This window comes from Arvicanthis niloticus, chromosome 18 (genome assembly GCF_011762505.2).
Source record: "Arvicanthis niloticus isolate mArvNil1 chromosome 18, mArvNil1.pat.X, whole genome shotgun sequence".
Lineage (NCBI taxonomy): Eukaryota > Metazoa > Chordata > Mammalia > Rodentia > Muridae > Arvicanthis > Arvicanthis niloticus.
In genome coordinates, this window is record NC_047675.1 from 30,997,748 (window position 1) to 31,015,797 (window position 18,050).

The 18,050-nt window shown below is 44.9% G+C and overlaps 1 protein-coding gene and 1 pseudogene across 1 annotated transcript; both read left to right on the plus strand.

The window, feature by feature from the left end:
• Positions 1 to 2,912: 2,912 nt before the first annotated feature.
• LOC117723334 (large ribosomal subunit protein eL36 pseudogene) lies at positions 2,913 to 3,264 on the plus strand (annotated as a pseudogene).
• Positions 3,265 to 9,915: 6,651 nt separating this feature from the next.
• On the plus strand, positions 9,916 to 17,288 carry LOC117722907 (pyrethroid hydrolase Ces2a). Its single transcript, XM_034522180.2, has 12 exons — positions 9,916 to 10,068; positions 10,604 to 10,808; positions 11,979 to 12,117; positions 12,797 to 12,930; positions 13,012 to 13,270; positions 14,390 to 14,488; positions 14,758 to 14,898; positions 15,018 to 15,098; positions 15,351 to 15,495; positions 15,889 to 16,026; positions 16,419 to 16,491; positions 16,884 to 17,288. The coding sequence occupies exons 1-12, from the start codon at positions 9,996 to 9,998 to the stop codon at positions 17,068 to 17,070; spliced, it is 1,674 nt and encodes a 557-aa protein (XP_034378071.1). The 5' UTR covers positions 9,916 to 9,995; the 3' UTR covers positions 17,071 to 17,288.
• The last annotated feature ends 762 nt before the right edge of the window (positions 17,289 to 18,050 follow it).

The following is an 18,050-nucleotide window of genomic DNA, read 5'->3' on the forward strand; positions in this document are numbered from 1 at the left end:
ATCACTGGGCTTTCCAATCACTCTGAGGCCAGTCATTTCTCTGTAGCCCCTGGTTCTGTATGGATTATAGGCCATTCATCCCTATTAAGAGTGGCTCCTCAAATATGGAGACAAAGTGTGGGACAGAAACTGAAGGAGGGGTTGTTTGGAGACCATTCCACCTGGGTATTCATACCATATGCAGTCACTAAAGATAGACGCTGATTTGGATGTCAGGAAGTGCATGCTGACAGGAGCCTGATATGGCTGTCTCCTTAGAGGTCCCCCAGAGTCTGACATACCCAGAGGCAGATACTCACAGCTAACCATTTATCTGATCAAGGGTTTCCCAATGGAGAAGTTAGAGAGAAGACTGAAGGAGCTGAAAGGGTTGGTGGCCCCATGAGGAGAGCAACAATACCAACCAACCAGAGCTCCCCAGGGTCTAAATCACCAGCCTAGGAGCACATAGGGAGGGACCCATGACTCCAGCTGTATATGTAGGGGAGGATGGCCTTGTTGGGCACAAGTGGGAGAGGAGATATTTGGTCCCATGAAGGCTGAACACTGAATGGGGGGGGGGGAATTTGAGGGTGGGGAGGTGAGAGTGGGGGGGTAGGTGGGGGCACACCCTCATAGAAGCAGGAGGGGGGGTGGGATAAGGGGTTCCTGGGTGGTGGGGCGAATGGGGTAAGGGGATAAAATTTGAAATGTAAATATAATATCCAATAAAAAAAAAAAAAAAAGAGTGGCTCCTTTTATGGCTTCCTCTCTGAAAAAAATCGAACCAGACTGTTCTTAGAGGTTCATTGGACTACCAACCACACCTCTCATGGTGGTCCAGCTCCCAATCTGACCTATACTGGGTATCCCTGTGTGAGATCTCCTTTTTTCTTTCTCATCTGGTTCCAAAGTAACACTCTTAATGCCAAGTTAAACTGCTCAGAAATGAACTTTCATTCTCTCCCCCATGAGAGGATCCAGTGTTCAGGGATACTGACATACCACCACCAATCTGGGTCCCAGTAAATGCCACTGATGGCTAGACTGGGGGACTTGTCATCTCTGATCATGTCCCATCTCTGCACCATTAAAAAAGAGATTTTGGCATATGTGCCATAATTTTTGCCACAGTGGTAAGGCTCTTAGCGACAGCAGCTACAGCCACTGAAGTAGCTTTGCAAAACTCTGCAGACAGCATGACACACAATATATGTAAACCCTATGCTCTCCCCCACCCTGCTTTAGATAAGCAGTTCCGGGTAAAACAGCTCTTTTAATTAGGTGTGTTAAATTTACACCATCCAGTGGGACTTTTACAGGATGATGTTAATCATCTATGGGATCTTGCCCAAGTTAATTGTGATCCACGCTATCCTGCTAGCTGCTTAACACATCAGACACACCTCAGTAGTATGGTAGCACTACATTTACAGCCTAGCTATATAACAGTGCATGGAATTCCCTGTTCCTTTCTCTCTTACATCAGCTGCATCAAGACACTGCTTACACTAATGCTACTTCTGTAGATGTTATTACCTTGTGCCAAATGGATAGATTCTTTAAGGATGTAGGGTCAAAGCTGCACCAACTAGTTTCCCCAGCAGCCCTTCTTTATTTATGGTATTATTCTTGTTGGAGGTGAAATTGTGTTTTTCGTAACCTGAGGGTGAAGCCATGGCCATACCATGCCAGTGTAAACACTCAGAAGAGCTAAGGAAAACCTGTACTGTGCCAGGCTGCAGATGTTTTGAGACTATTAGGGGCTGGACATAAAGAACCATGGTGAGTTCTTAGCTGGCATTGAAGTCTGTCTGAGCTTGAGCCGCACATCACTTCCTCTGGGAAGTCTGGCTGGGATAGGTGGGAGCTCCCAAACTTGTACATATTGATGTATCCTTGCAGAGTTTTCTGCGATTCCGAAACTCCTACTTATATGCCTCTATCTTCAGCTTTATCATAGGCTTGAGACCCTAGACTGTTCTCAGTGTTCAAACCGGTAAGGCCCCAGCACTGTTTCTGAAATGCATATAATTGACTGTGTACTTGTTTTTAATAAGAACTTGCCACCAACATAAGCTACAGGATAGAGGTGGGATGAGGAGGGGACTGGTACATAAGAAGTACCACATGACACCAGAGAAACACTAGAATTAAATGATATCCAGATATAACGGGTTCATCATACACCTACAGAATATTTCATCCAAACATTTCAGAATACACATTCTTCTCAGCAGCGCCCGGCATTTTCTATAAAGTAGTGCGTATATTAGGACAAAAAGCGAAATTTAAGAACTACAAGTTCAATGAAACAGAAATCAATTCTGTTTATTTGATTGCAATGGAAAAAAAAAACTGAAAAAAAAAGCAAGAGAAACAATGGAACATATATAATCTCATAAGATTAAACAACATGCTATTGAATCAAAACATCATTCAAGAAGTCAAGAGTGAAATACATAATGTGAAAACAATCTACAGATCCAATGCACAATAAAGAACTTGCAAGATCTTTCCTCCACATATAGAGAAAAAGCAACCTTAAAATTTTCATGAAACAAAAGGATAGCCAATAATTCTTGAATAAAAAGAACATGGTTGGAGGTATCACCACACTGAGTTTTAAGTTTTATTACAGAACCATAGTAGTCTTAGCAGTGTACTAAGGCCCAAAACAGACACAGGCTAATGGGATAGAATGTGGGAGCCAGATATAAGCCTATAGCCATCTGATTGTCTTCACAAAGATACCAAAAACATAGCTGAAGGGCAGCATCTTCTACAAGTTATACTAGGAAACCTGGATATCAATCAATACACAGAGTAATGATGCTGGATTTCTATCTCTAACCTTTGTACAAAACTCAATGGCAAAGGGATCATAGACCTTAACATAAAACCTGTCCTTTAAACTGCCAGAGGAAGCTTCCTGTTCTGGCCGCCATCGGAGAGCAGCAGCTATGGCCCTGCGTTACCCTATGGCCTGGGCCTCAACAAGGGCCACAAAGTGACGAAGAACGTCAGCAAGCCGAGACACAGCCGGCCGCGGGCGCCTCACCAAGCACACCAAGTTCGTGCGGGACATGATCCGGGAGGTGTGCGGCTTCGCGCCCTACGAGCGCGGTGCCATGGAGTTGCTCAAAGTGTCCAAGGACAAGCACGCGCTCAAGTTCATCAAGAAGAGGGTGGGCACGCACATCCGTGCCAAGAGAAAGCGAGAGGAGCTGAGCAACCATGAGGTGTTGGCAGCCATGAGGAAGGCGGCGGCCAAGAAGGATTGATGACCCCTCCCCCAATAAAGGCTCGTGCCTGTAAAAAAAAAAAAAAAAAAAAAAAAAAAAATGCCAGAGGAAAAGTACAGAGCATACAGGCACAGGTCATGGTTTTCTGAATAGGACTCAAAGCATAGGACCTCAAAGCCCGCCCACACTTCTTTCAACACCTACTTTAAGAAGGCCACACCTCCTAATGGTAACACTTCCCATTGGTCAAGCTTATTCAAACCACCACAGGCTTTAATATATAAATATGAGGCACAGAAACACTTCTGGAACAAGCACCTAAAGGTCCTGAATGAGGTAATAGAGTTGCCAACAACTAAAAATATCTCCAGATTTTATTATATCTGTTAAATAAATGTCACTAATGATTGACATTCAAGTTGATTCATCCATTTCTGTTCCATAGTTGTTTCTTATTTTTAAGAAATGACAATCCTGTCTGGGCACACTCATTAGCGTTCAAGTGGTTGAGAGTGACTGGAGCTGCAGAAGAACCATTTGGTTTCTTGGTGTCGACTGAGTATATATGTATATGAAAATTTTACAACAACCCCACACTCACAGAAGTGCACCAAGAAACATTTTATCTTGGAAAATCACCAGTAAACTCCTTTGAGTGATGTTCAATAAGTGGCAAATACATTTCCACTAGATGTGATGCCAGAGTCTAGCCTTGAAAAAAGCACCAGGATATGCAGAAAATGAAGGAGCTAGTTTCTTTAGCTAGAGATTGAAGCAATGGGGTATTTCCCAGCCCACAGCTCATGAATTCCCTGATCACATAATAATTTAGACTAGAAAGAACATCTACCATGAAGGGCTGTGACCACAAACTAGACAAGAGTGCTGTGGTGATTTGAATAAGAATGGTCCCCATAGACTCATGTGTTTGAACGCTTGGCCCATAGACTGTGACACTATTAGGAGATAAGGCCTTGTTGGAGGAAGTGTGTCACTGTGAGGGCAGGCTTAGAAGTTTCCTATGCTCAAGCTATGCCCATTGTGGCACACAGTCTCTCTTTGTTGCCTGCAAATCAAGATGGAGAACTCTCAGCTCCTTTTCTGGCACCATGTCTGCCAGCATGCTGCCATATTTCCCTCCATGAACAATAATGGACTAAACCTCTGAAACCGTAAACCAGCCCCAATTAAATGTTGTCCTTTACAAGAGTTGCCATGGTCATGGTGTCTCTTCACAGCAATAAACCCCAAACTAAGACAAGTGTACTGGAGAAGCTACAGTGAAAGAGCAGCAGACCCTGATGTTTAGAGGAGGCAAGAGCAGCCATGGCTGTGCCTTTCTAAAAGAAACAAAACCACCAAGGAGGACCGTCTTTAGTGCCAGGGTATGGGTACTCAAGACTTCTGGGGACTGGAACAATGGAAGCAAGACAAATCCTCAGATTGTACTACAGACTGTCTGATACTGGTGCCTGCACATCCTCCAGAAACTCAGGCTGGGCTAGTTGGAAGCTTCTCCTGACCCAGGATCCTTAAATGTATCCTGCCAGGGTTCTTTGTTATTCTGAAGTGTCTAACTACAGACTTATATAGGCTCTGAGAGCTTAGCTAGTCCCAGACACTGGAACCATAGTGTCCCCTATTAAACTTGTTGAGTAGGTAAAGGACTATGGACTTCTACTCTCCATAGGAGCTGGCCATGAGAGTAATGCAGGAGGGAGATGGACAGGGTAGGGGATAAGTTCTTCAGAGGAGCCAGGTTTGCAGTGCATTTCAATGAGACAGCTATGTTATTACAGGGAGGCAGATGTAGATGTGAAATCATGCCTGGGATGGGGTCTCCAAATGTAGACTCAGGAAACTAAGTCTTGAAAGCAGAGAGTGGTTTTCAGGGTGCTTGGCACATTCATTTTATCCATGTCACATGTCTCAGAGTAACATCCAATTCTCCTCCTGTGATATCCTCCACATATATCTACTTAGAGGAGACCGCCTGATATTTTCAGTGACAGCTTTCTGCAGTCTCCTGTCCATACCAACACTTGCCCTGGGCTTGTTACTGAAAGGACTGTGAACACTGATTCTAGGTTTGAAGAGAGGATTGCCAGTATCCTAGAAGGACCTTAGGAGTCTTGCTGTGCCTTCTACATGGGGCTAAAGGTGAAGCATGAATGGCAGACATGCCTTGGCCCCATCTGTTGCCTTCTGGCTCTTGTAACCTTTGCCTAGTGAGTTCAAGTTCTATGACTTTGCCCTGGCCCGGCAAACTTCCCACCTACTCCATGTGGGATCCAACTTCCTGCCTGAGAAAGGTCCCAATATTCTGTTTCCTGTCAATGACACACTGGAAACAGACTTGGGCCTACAGGTCTATCATAACACTGGACTACCTCCTAACTGGTTAAATGCTGTAGCCTATGGACTCCTGCCTCTCCCTCCCCTCATGCATGAGCAAGACTCTTAAGGGAGACATAGGGAACCTTAGTTAAAACTGGTAAGGTCTGCAGACTCAGGGGCTGAGACTACAGAGAGGTAGTAACTCACAGAGACGTCAGAAGAACTTGTTAGAAATGTGTGTCTCCAAATTCCCTCACCAGGGCTTGTGAAATGACTTGGCAAGTAAGGGTGCTTGCTTCCAAACTGGTGTTCAGAGTGCAACCCCAAGAACCCACCTTGTGGAAAGAGATAACTGACTCCAAATGCCACAATCAAAGTACATAGACCAAAATACACAACCAAAGACACAGAGTAGCCATCTGCCAAGCAAAGACTACCAGAGGAGGTCACCCATACTGAGGAGCCAGCCCAGAGTGAGGGGATCTGAGTTATGCTGGACCTGCAAGTCAGAGGATAAAGGATCAGATGGATCTTTTCCTTTAGTGTTTTTGTAGCTGTAGCTGCTACAGGACTTTTGGATAATAATATAATATATTCAGGTTGTCAAAGTATCTCTGAGTGTGCCAAGCCCTAGGATAGACCAGATTGGCATCCTTCAACAGGGCACTGTACCAAGTTATTAGGGTATACAGAAGTTCCTGGTGCACCCACCGTGCCTCAGTTGACATTAACAGTCCCTGGGTTCACTTTGTCATGCACATAACCTGGGGAAAGGCAGGTTGGATTTCAGTGCAAATGGCATGTGTGCTCTGAGCCTGTCAGCAACTTTCAAGCTCTTATCAGAAGTTGAGCCAGAATGGCTTTATGCCCAGAGTGTGTGCTACACTTGATGATCCCCGCCCACACCTCTTCCTGGGCCTCTCCAATCTGATAGTGTAAACTTCGTTGACCTCTTCCTAAGCCTTCCCAGTCCAATCCACTGAACTCACCTTACCTGTGAGCCCTGCTGTGGGTCACCAGACTCTGGAAGGTCACCAGGGTTCTCCATGTAGCAAGATCTGCCCGACTCACTCATGGCTACTGTTTAGGACATTCTTTGTTTGGATTCCTGGGCTTAGAATCAGTGACAATTGTAAGAAGGATGAAGTTGCATCCTTTCCCCTCCCTCATCTCACCCTATTCTGCAACATACTTGGGAACATCCAATTGACAGAGCCTTGTAAAGGATGCCCAGGATTACTTAGAGCAGATGCATTAGCTGAATGCTTTGTGTCACATCTGTAAACCCAGAACCCAAGAAGCTGAGATAGCAGGCCAGACTGGACTACAGATAATATTCTGACTCAAAAACTAAAATGAAAAGCAGAAAAAGAAGAAATGTGTTCACCTAATTTGAGCTCTGCCAATGGCTCCTGTTCTAGAGTATGGCCTTTTAGCTAACAGCCAGAAGGACATTTTACCTGATCACACAACATTTCATTGATTTTCTTAGAAGATAAAGCTTTGTGGGCATAGCCAGGCTCTAAGTACGACCATTTCAGTATTTGTTGTCTGTTACAGTAACTGTCAGGCGTCAGTGGCTGGTGCCTTCAGTATGGACAAAGGTGCTGTGTGGTAAGCCTTTGATTGAGGCAGCAAGTCACAGGAGACAGGGTGAGCATTTGGGCTCAGAGAGATGTTGAAAATTTCTCTTTAGTGGCCTTGGCATCATTCACAAATGTGGCACCCAAGATGCTGATTCACATGGTCAGATCGGGGAGGGCAGCAACAGAAGAGTCACCAGGCCAATGTAGGGCTTTTAACTTTTCTTGTTGCAACTCATCAAGTATGTCAACTTCTGCAGTGTCAGAAAGTGGTGCCTTGGGGGCAGGGAGTGCCTGGAGGTGGGAGCTGGTAGAAATCACACACACACACACACACACACACACACACACACACACAGAGAGAGAGAGAGAGAGAGAGAGAGAGAGAGAGAGAGAGAGAGAGAGAGAGAGATAGAGAGAGAGAGAGAGAGAGAGAGAGAGAGAGGTGTGTGTGTGTGTGTGTGTGTGTGTGTGTGTGTGTTAACAACAGGCTTCAGTTGGGTTCACAGAGGGAAGAACTCTTCTTGCCTGCAGGAGGGCTTATGCCTGGTACTTCCACTAGGCCTGAATGCATCATTCAACTCCCACTGCACACATCACTGAGGATTCCATGGCATTTCTGCCAATGAATTGGACATTGGCAAAGAGGTTTTTAGATTTTGAGTAACTATATTGTTGTTGAAAAACTTAATTGTTGAATGTTTGTACATAGCCTGGTTAACTCACAAAGAATATGAACTAGTCAACCAACTTCACTTCAGGCATGAGATTGTTTCTTTCACTGGAAAAAGGTTCCTTCTGTTCATTCATGTCAATCACTCTTTGATCTCTGTTCCTGGCAATCTCTTGACTGCTTTCTGACGGAATAGCTAGAAAATGGTCTATGATTTAGAAGCATCAGGGCCCTGGCTATTCTATCATGGAAAAGAAATCATTGGTGACTCATTCTGTTACTAATAGATTAATTAATAATCTTGGAGGTTCAAGTGCCATCTTTGACTAAGGGCATCAGTCATACATGAATATATATGTATCCACAACCAAGCTGATGGGCTTCAGAGTGGTTTCCATTGTTTTGTTCCTGTTGTTAAGGCTGCTACACTCTTACCAACTTTTTGTAAATTTTTTTTACTGTTGTTGTTTATTTGCTGTTTTTTGTGATTATTAATTTAATTTTCTTGTGCTAAAGCCCTGAAAGCAGAATTTGTCAATAATAGGACAAGGGTGTGCTTAATTTTTGAAGAAAAATGCCATCCTGTCTTTCAAAGAAACCACACCATTTTGAATCTCCTCCAATCGTGTATTGGGGTGTTTCATGCCTTTGCCAACACTGAATATATAACACTCAATGCAGGCATTTCCATGAATATTGAGCCTATGCTTTTAGACCCCTGTTTTAATGTCTGTCTGTCTGTCTCAACAGAAGAGAACCTGTGCTTTCTCCAGTCCACATTCTTACCATGTCTCTGGTTTCTGAATGATGGTAAATGTTTTCCGCAGAGGGTATGGAAACTTTCCTGCAGCTGAGCTACAGAAGAGTCGGGAGTTAGGAAAAAGCACCAGAATGTTCAGGAAACATAAAGATATTGGTTGCTTGACCCAGAGATTGGAGGAGTTGGAGACCTTTCAGTCCCCACAGCCTAAAAGTTCCTTGGATCCAAATACAAAAAGTAAAATGTCCACCAGGAAGGGATGGGACCACAGATTGGACAAGCATGTGTTGGAGACACAACACTGTATCAAGGAGACAGGAGAAAGCAGGGCTGTAAAGAAATCCCGCAGTGCAGGCCTATGGGATTGTATATCATCTGAGAATGAAACCACAGCACCAAATCCAATCTTAGATACAAAGGACTACCTTATGTTGATCCCTACACCACTTCTTCCAGGAAATCAGGTGTGGCTAGTTGTAAACTCATGGTTGTATATTCTTTGATATAGCTTGCTAGGACTTTTGATTAGAAACTTCTATTCTGGATATGCAAACTGAACCCCATTAAAGTCAGGTGGCAGAGGAGGGAGGTTGGCAAGGGGCTTAGCCAGTTAGGAGTTTGCTGCCAAGCCTAACAACCTGTGTTTGGTCCCTGAACCATATTGTGGATAGATAGAACTGACTCCTACAAATTGTCTTCTGACTTCTGCATGTACGTGATTGAACGTGCATGTGCACAATACATAAGTAAATGGTGGGAAACGTTAAAATGTTTGTCGATGGACAAATGACTGTGAGGTTGATCTAAACAGGATCTGGGGCTGTGAGTACCCACATTATGCAGATGGAGGCAGAAGTGTTAGAACTTCAGTGTCTTTAAATAAAGCTACCATGACCTAACAGGAGACGTGTATCTGTGATCCTAAGGTCACCATAAGGGACATGGGCCTCCAGGGTGGACTCTCTCCTGCCCTTTTTCTTCTCTTTAAGTTGCTATCATGACTGTGTACTGGTTGACTGAGCCCCAGGGCTTCTCCTGTTACAGCTTTCTGCTCCGTGATTTCACACCAGCACCACATTGGGTTGGTGAGTAAAAGAGCCAGGGATGATGATGACTCCATATTGGAGGTCAGGGATCCTGGGATTCCAGAAGGACTTCAGATGCCATGCTGCATCTGTCCAGAAGGCCAGGGAAGGAGCAGAAACTGCAGAAGTGGCTTTGCCCTGCCTGCTGGCTATTGGCTTTCTGTGGCTTCTGCCTTATCAGTTCTGCAATAAGAACTTTGCACCATCCAATCAAATGTCTACACCTACACCCCAAAAGGTACAAATTCCTGCCTGAGCCAGGCTGATCTGTTCTGTTTCCTGCTGTGAGACTCTCATCTTGCAGCAGCACAGGCTTAGACCTGACATTCAACCATGCCTTTGGCTAGACTTCCTGGTTGGCTGTATGTTGTGGTCTATGGGCTCCTGCTTCTCCAGCATGTGCATGGTGAGACTATCTTAGTGAGCAGAAGGGACGTGGGTCAGAGCTGCCCCAGATCTGTAAAATCAGAGGCTGAGCTTGTGGGATGGAAGAGAGGGAGAAATTGAGCTGGTGGAAAATGACAGATGACAGCATGGGGATTGTGTGCTTTTTAATGTCTCACCATGGTACACAGAGAGTCACAGATGTCTGAGGTTAACACATACTGAGAAGGCAACAGAGACAGAAGAACAAGCAGGACATGTCCCTCCTCTGTGTGTGGTTGTACCTAGAAATGCTACTGAACATGGATAGTAATGATAATTCTTTCATAATGCTGAGTGGCTCTGAGCCTGTCACTTTGTTGAATATGGAAGAGCCCTGTCAGTTTGCAAGAGGGTCAGTGGACAAGGTATCTGTCCCTAGGTGATCCAGAAGCCCTCATTTCCACATCCTACTGCAGAACTGAGAGAACCCAGCTTATCTCCCCCATGTATCATAGTGATGACGAGGTAGAAATTCCCAAATGTGGTGACAGCTGATGGTATCTCTCTACTTACAGGCCAGGACACAGCCAGCCCCATCAGGAACACACACACGGGCCAGGTGAGAGGCAGCTTTGTTCACGTGAAGGACACTAAATCTGGTGTCCACACCTTCCTGGGAATTCCCTTTGCCAAGCCTCCTGTAGGACCACTGCGCTTTGCACCTCCCGAGGCCCCTGAGCCGTGGCGTGGTGTAAGGGATGGGACCTCAGAGCCGGCCATGTAAGTTCTGGGACCCAGGGGCCTTCAGGCCTGTGCTCTAGGCCACACTGTAGTGCTTCCTCCACCTCAGCTCTTTCTGCCTGTGCTGAGGGGCATCTTCAATGCTTGTTTCTGACAAATGTACTAAGCATTACAGTAGAAAAATGGTGCTAGCCTGCTGGGTCAGAGCTTGGCACTTGTAGGGAGTTAGTTGAAGGTACTTCAGTAAGGAGCAGAGACTGCACTCATTCTTCACTGTCCCTGTGATCATTCATTGTCCCTGTGTCACTGACTAAGGAAAAGTACACATGCTTCCAACTGGAGACTATGTGGAACAAGGAGGTACCTTATTGGTACTTGCAAGGGAACTGGAGAATGTCTCACTACCCTATGGAATGGTATTGTCCATTCATTCCTATAGTTACTATGTGAGCACAGTATCTTAATACCCAAGTATCTTTGTTTTATTTCCATTGCTGTGATAACTTATCCTTAGATAGCAAATTAGTAAAGACATATTTTATTATGGGTGACAGTTCAAGCATATAATCAACCATAGGTGGGAAATCACAGAGGCAGAAATTTAAGAAAGCTGATTGCATCACATCCATAATGAAGAACAGAGTTTAAAGGTCACAGGCATGCCTGTTAACCTTCAGTTACCTTCTCCATTCTTATACAATTCAGCAGCCCCTTCTTAGGGAATGGTGCCTCCTACCATGGGCAAGTATTCCTATTGCAAAGAACATTATCAAGATAATTTTCTACTGGCATGCTGATCCACAAACAGGATCAAGACAATCTCTTAGAAAGATTCTTTTCCCAGGCAATTCTACAGTGTGTCAAGTCAACAATCAAATCAAACCACCACGCCAGGATTTAAATTTTATATACCGAAGGATTGAATGTTGGAACAGAAAGCATATAATTTTCAGTGAAGCTGTCAGAAGTCTCCATAAAGTAGACCCCCCAGAATATTACTATGTATGGCGAGGCCTCCATGAAAAAATTTGTCTCTGTTTCCATTTGCACAGGACTGTTGGCCTTTACTGTGGTAGGGACTTTAGAGAAGAATCATGTTAGCAGGCCATTGTGGAAAGCAGCAGCTGTGGGTACCTAAGAGAAAATTCAGACTAAGATATAGATTTGACCACCACATACCTAGAAATTCCTGCCTTTCACTTTCACTAGGTGTCTGCAGACTGATATGATGAATTTAGAGGTTATGAAGGAGATGAAGATGACCATGAGTTCCATCCCTATGTCTGAGGACTGCCTGTATCTCAACATCTACACACCAGCCCATGCCCACGAGGGCTCAAACCTCCCTGTGAGTGTCAGGCTATGGCCATTGGGAACAGGTCCTTTATTTCTGTGGAGATGGGAAGGAACAAAATAATCCTGAGCTCCACTGTAGTGTAGACTCTGATTAGTAGTTTTACCTTACTGAGTTCAAGAGGGTCATGTCAGCCCATGGTGAGGTGCTTATGTGTGTGTGTGTGTGTGTGTGTGTGTGTGTGTGTGTGTAACTCAGAGTCCCAGGGCTCTGGGAGGTAAGAGGGTCTAGGTATTAGATTAAACCAGGAATTCTATCAATTTGGCACACCAACTCAGGATGGTGCACAAGGGCTGAATATTGACATCACCCAAATTTGTAGCAGCAAGTTATCTCTGCCAGTGGGATCTGAAGCTCATTCTGATTAGAAATCAGGAAAGCCACTCAGGAAGACACTCCTTTTTTGGTCTACTTTGATGAGTCTGAGAGTAACAATGACTTTGATTTAGAACCAGAGCCATTCATCCATGCTGAGATTTCCTGTTGGGGAAGAGGGAATGAAAACATCTCACAGGCCTAAAGCACCTCATCTGCGGCTCACTTCCTGAGATCCTGAGGAGATCTGTTTGTAGGTCGACCTGCACAAAACAAAGCAGCTGATAACCTAGTGGGCAGTCTAGATGAGCTTGGGCTGTGTGTGTGGGCCTCCTGGAATCTGAGTTGTTGACTCCAGGTGATGGTATGGATCCACGGTGGGGCACTGGTCATAGGATCGGCTTCCATGAATGATGCATCCGCACTGGCAGCCAATGAGGAAATAGTGATTGTCTCCATCCAGTATCGCTTGGGTATCCTTGGCTTCTTCAGGTAAGCCTGGGACTGGGCTGGGTGATGGGGACTAAGTAGTACATGGGCAGCTATGCAATTCTTCTTCCTGCTACTTCTTAGCACTGGAGACCAGCATGCCAGAGGCAATTGGGGATACCTGGACCAAGTGGCTGCCCTACGCTGGGTGCAGAAAAATATTGCTTACTTTGGAGGCAACCGTGACAGGGTCACTATATTTGGAGTCTCAGCAGGAGGCACAAGTGTGTCTTCCCATGTTGTGTCCCCCATGTCCCAAGGACTCTTTCATGGAGCCATTATGCAGAGCGGAGTGGCCCTGCTGCCTGGCCTCATCTCTGACACCCCTGAAGTGGTCTACAAGGTAAGTGCTTTCAAGAAAACAAGCTACCTCAGTCTATGCCTCTGGTACTCTGATGTTCAGTTAAGTGAATTTTATGTATGCTGAGCATAGTAAATGATAGCAAATCTCTATCCAGTGGCTTCTGTCATTAGCAAAGACACTTATGCATGGTTTCCCAATTTGTTTCTTATCGTTGTGGTAAAGACCATTACCAAAAGCACCTAAGGAGGAAAAGTTTTATTTCAGCTCACAGCTTATAATCTGTCTTGATTGGAAGTACACACTCAGGCATATACCTGGAGGCCAGAACTGAATCAGAGGCCAAGGAATAACATGCTTACTGGCTTGTTACCCGTGGCTTCCTCAGTTAGCTTTATTATACAACCGAGAACATCTGCCCATATGTGGCACTGCCCACAGTGAGGTGGAATCTTCTCCATCCTGTCATTTCTCAGGAAAATGCCCAGACTTTATGCACCAATCTGGTAGAGGTAATGTTTTCAGCTGAAGTTCCTCTTTCCAGATGATCATGGATTATGTTAAGTTGAGAAAAAGAAATCTATCAAGAACACATGATTGAGGGAAAGGGCCAGCTGATAAAAACATTTGCTGTGCAAGTGTGAGGTCCCAAGTTTACATCCTCTGAACCCATACAAAGCTTATGGTGGCCATAAGTGTCAGAAACCACAGTGTTCCTATGGCAGTATAAAAAACAGACAGAAGACTCCCAGGAAGGTCATAGGCCAGCTAAGCTGGTGTAGACAAATGTGAACAAGGGACAGGGTGACAAGTAACAGCTGAGACTGTTCTCTGACCTTCATGGCCAAAATGTCCTACAGCATACCTATTGTCACCCATGAGTAACACACACACACACACACACACAGAGAGAGAGAGAGAGAGAGAGAGAGAGAGAGAGAGAGAGAGAGAGACCACAGTAACAACAAAACAATATGCAGGTAGAATGTCCTTTCCCAGCTGTCACCTCTGAGCAACAGAAAATGTGAAAACTTCCATTCCTCCTTTCACACACAACTAACACTAGGATGTGGTATTCAGGGGTAATAACTTCTACTAGAATCACAGAAACTCTGTTCCCTGCTAGGAGAGATGAACTAACCATGTCTGTTCCATTTACAGACAGTAGCCAACCTATCTGGATGTGAGGCCCCAGACTCAGAAGCCCTGATACACTGCCTGCGAGCAAAGAGTAAACAAGAGATCCTGGCTATTAACCAGGTTGGGAGAATTGTGTGTCTTGGAGGACCTGATGAACAGGATGTGGGATTACCATTACTTACTATTCAAATGTGCTGAATCATCTCTATGGTTTGGTGTCCTTTCATGCACTGTGCAAAAAAACAAAGAAAATTATGTTGTCAAGTTTTTTCCTAGAGTGTGTGTAGAACCCTGGGTTGAGCTAGGATATAGGGAATTGCTGTGGTTATTCGTGAGCATTAGAACATTTATATGATTGATCTTCAGCACTGACCATCGATGCTGTGTAGGTCTTCAAAATGATCCCTGGAGTGGTAGATGGAAAGTTTCTACCCAAGCATCCTCAGGAGCTGTTGGCCTCTAAGGATTTTCACCCTGTCCCCAGCATCATTGGTGTCAACACAGATGAATGTGGCTGGGGAATCCCTAAGGTGAGACCTAGTTCTAAGGTCCTGAGAACATAAGCTTAAATGGTGGGTGGTGTGAACTCAGAGATATCTTGATGTAGTTCCGAACTATCCAATACTTAAGAATATCCTCTGCCTCCCAGTTCATGGGCCTTGGCCATATCATAGAGAAGATAACCAGAGAGACCCTGCCAGCTGTTCTGAAGAGCACAGCAGCACAGAAGGTGAGAGAGACCTTGGCTCCTGTCCTGATAGAGAATGTGCCTATATATTTTCCCCAAATGACACACCCAAAAATAAAGTGTGTGTGTGTGTGTGTGTGTGTGTGTGTGTGTGTGTGTGTGTGTGTGTTTCTGTGGGAAATCAATGCAAAGCTTCAACTTTTCTACCTAGACCTTGTTTTATTGCTGGTCCCATTCCTTACTTAGAGGCTGCTGCCTGCCTGTCATCATTCTTCCTGATTCTTCCTGGTATAGATGCTGCCTCCGGAATGTAGTGACCTGCTAATGGAAGAGTACATGGGGGACACTGAGGACCCAGAGACTCTCCAAGCACAGTTCAGAGAGATGCTGGGGGACTTCATGTTTGTGATCCCTGCTCTCCAAGTGGCACATTTCCAGCGTGAGTACATGTAAGACACGAGCAAGGACAGGGAGTGCTCAGAGCTGTAGAACCCAGGCAAACTCTGTAGTGTCCAGGCCGGGCCCATGTCTTGGTTGGGTCTCTGATAGCAGGCAGATTTCCCCCACTAAATCTTTATGTCTAGTGTAAAGGCTGGCATCCTATCCAGCTAGAAGAGGAAACATGTTAGTTACCCTCAGTGTCTTGTCATCCACTCAGCTGGAAATGCCAGGGTCTCTGTCTAACAAAGGTTTCCCATATCTAATGCTCCAGTCTGGATCTCACCACTCAACTGTGATTCCAGATAACTGTAGAGCAAGGTTTCTTGTCACCAAAGGTTAGACAGATAAATTCAATATGGGAAGTCATGTCAACATGTGTCCTCCCTTCCAGGTTCCCACGCTCCTGTGTACTTCTATGAGTTCCAGCATCTTTCCAGCTTCATCAAGCATGTCAGGCCATCCCATGTAAAGGCAGACCATGGTGATGACATTCTGTTTGTCTTTGGCTCCCATTTGTTTGGCATGAATTGTGAGTCTTTCATGTTTTCCTAGAGCTGAATGGAGCTTCAGATGAATTCCTGAGGGAGAAATTGAGACTCTGGGAATGGACAGGATAACTGTTCTCCATATCTGAGCTTTAAATAAATCCCCAGGCTCCTCCCCCTAAAGTATTCTAGAGTTAGAATATAAACCCTTCCTATGTTGGCTTGCACTAGACGGAATGAGAGCACACCACTGTAGTAACGAACCCGAGAAACATCAAGTTGTGCTTTTGATCAGTCACGGATTCGGAGTGGGAGGGAAGACGGCATAAACCAGGTCTAGGGTTCTCCCTGGGGCTGTGCTTTCTGTAGGAGAGCATGAGCTGGCACCTGCATGAGGAGGCTAGCACTTAGACTCTTGTTCTCCTTCTGTCTACAGTTGACCTCACTGAGGAGGAGGAGCTGTTAAAAAGGAGAATGATGAAGTACTGGGGCAACTTTGCCAGAAATGGGTGAGAATATACCCCATTCTCAACCTTGTTATGGTCAAGTCTCCATCTAGGGCCCCATTGTTGGTGTGTTCCATTAGTATGCATGTGTCCTTAATTACATGATGCTCTTCAACCCAGGGCACACTCATGCAGACACCTTCTAACTTTCAGTTACTGTTCATCCCACAGAGACTACTGTGGTAATGTTCTTTAGATTGTACCTCTGAGAGAGACACAAAACTAGCCAGCAGCCCTTGCTTCAGATGGAGTAGACACTTGCATCTATATCATTACACCAGTCCATCTGTCCCCTGAGGCCCTTGGTCTGCTCATTCAGTACCTTCACCAAATAAGGGATCAGGCTTTGGGTCAGAGAGACCCTCATTCTTCCTTGATGGCTGGCATATCCACAGGAACCCCAACAGTGAGGGTCTACTCCACTGGCCTGTGTTGGACCAAGATGAGCAGTATCTGCAGCTGGACACCCAGCCTGCTGTGGGCCGAGCCCTGAAGGCCAGAAGGCTGCAGTTCTGGACCAAGACTCTGCCCCAGAAGATCCAGGAGCTAAAGGGATCTCAGGACAAGCATGCAGAGCTGTAGCATCCTGTGTCAGGAAAGTTCTTTGATATTGAAAGCAGATGCGGTAATTCTGAAGTAATGAAGTCCATTTATCTGTGATCATTTGTTCCAACAAGAACATAAGCATTTCTGACCTCGGCATTTGCTCTTTCAGACATGTATGAAAACCACTCTGTGTGTTATTCCTTATTATTCTGGGCAAACTTTCATTAGAGTCAATAAAAGCTCTCATAACAGTGTGGATGTGTGAGCCCCAAAGTACCCCCATCTTCTTAAACCCTTCACTGGACTAGGCTCCTTCCTTTCTTCCTTTTTCCCTCTGTTTGTCCCTCCATTAGTCCCTTCCTTCCTTCCTTCCTTCCTTCCTTCCTTCCTTCCACTATCTTCTCCCCATCCTCAGTCTCCTCTTCTCCAAGTACCAGACCATTTTTAAATGAAGTGGATGCTTTGGGGACTGTAGACCACAGGAGACTGTATCAAATTCTGTATCCTCTCTCATCAAGTTCACGTTTTCTCATATTTATAATTATTAGAAATTCTACTTTCTCTAAGTCTTTTTTCTTCAGACTTCTGTTCCTATAAGTTCATTAACTACAGATACAACTTAGTGTCTGTGTCCTCAGATGTGTGGGGAGAGATAGGCGGATTCTGTAAATCTGAGGCAAGATAATAAGACCCACATCTCTGAAGCAAAACAAAAATCGTAATTTCAGTAACTTACAACAACAGTAACAAATGTACATACAGTCTTATACATTGTGAAATTCGGGATTGAGGTGCCCACAGATTTGCTGTGTGGTGAGAAACAGTTCTCTGGGAAGTTAGTCTCAAGGATTACTTCTTGCGCCCTCTCCTGGTGGGATGCATAAACAAAACCATTGTAAGGATAATATTGTAAGGATAATATCCTTGCTGACTTGAACTGAGGGCAGGGAAGACCTTCCTCTCAGTGAGACTGACCATGTATGATGTTTCCATTCTATATGCACCGTACTGATGGA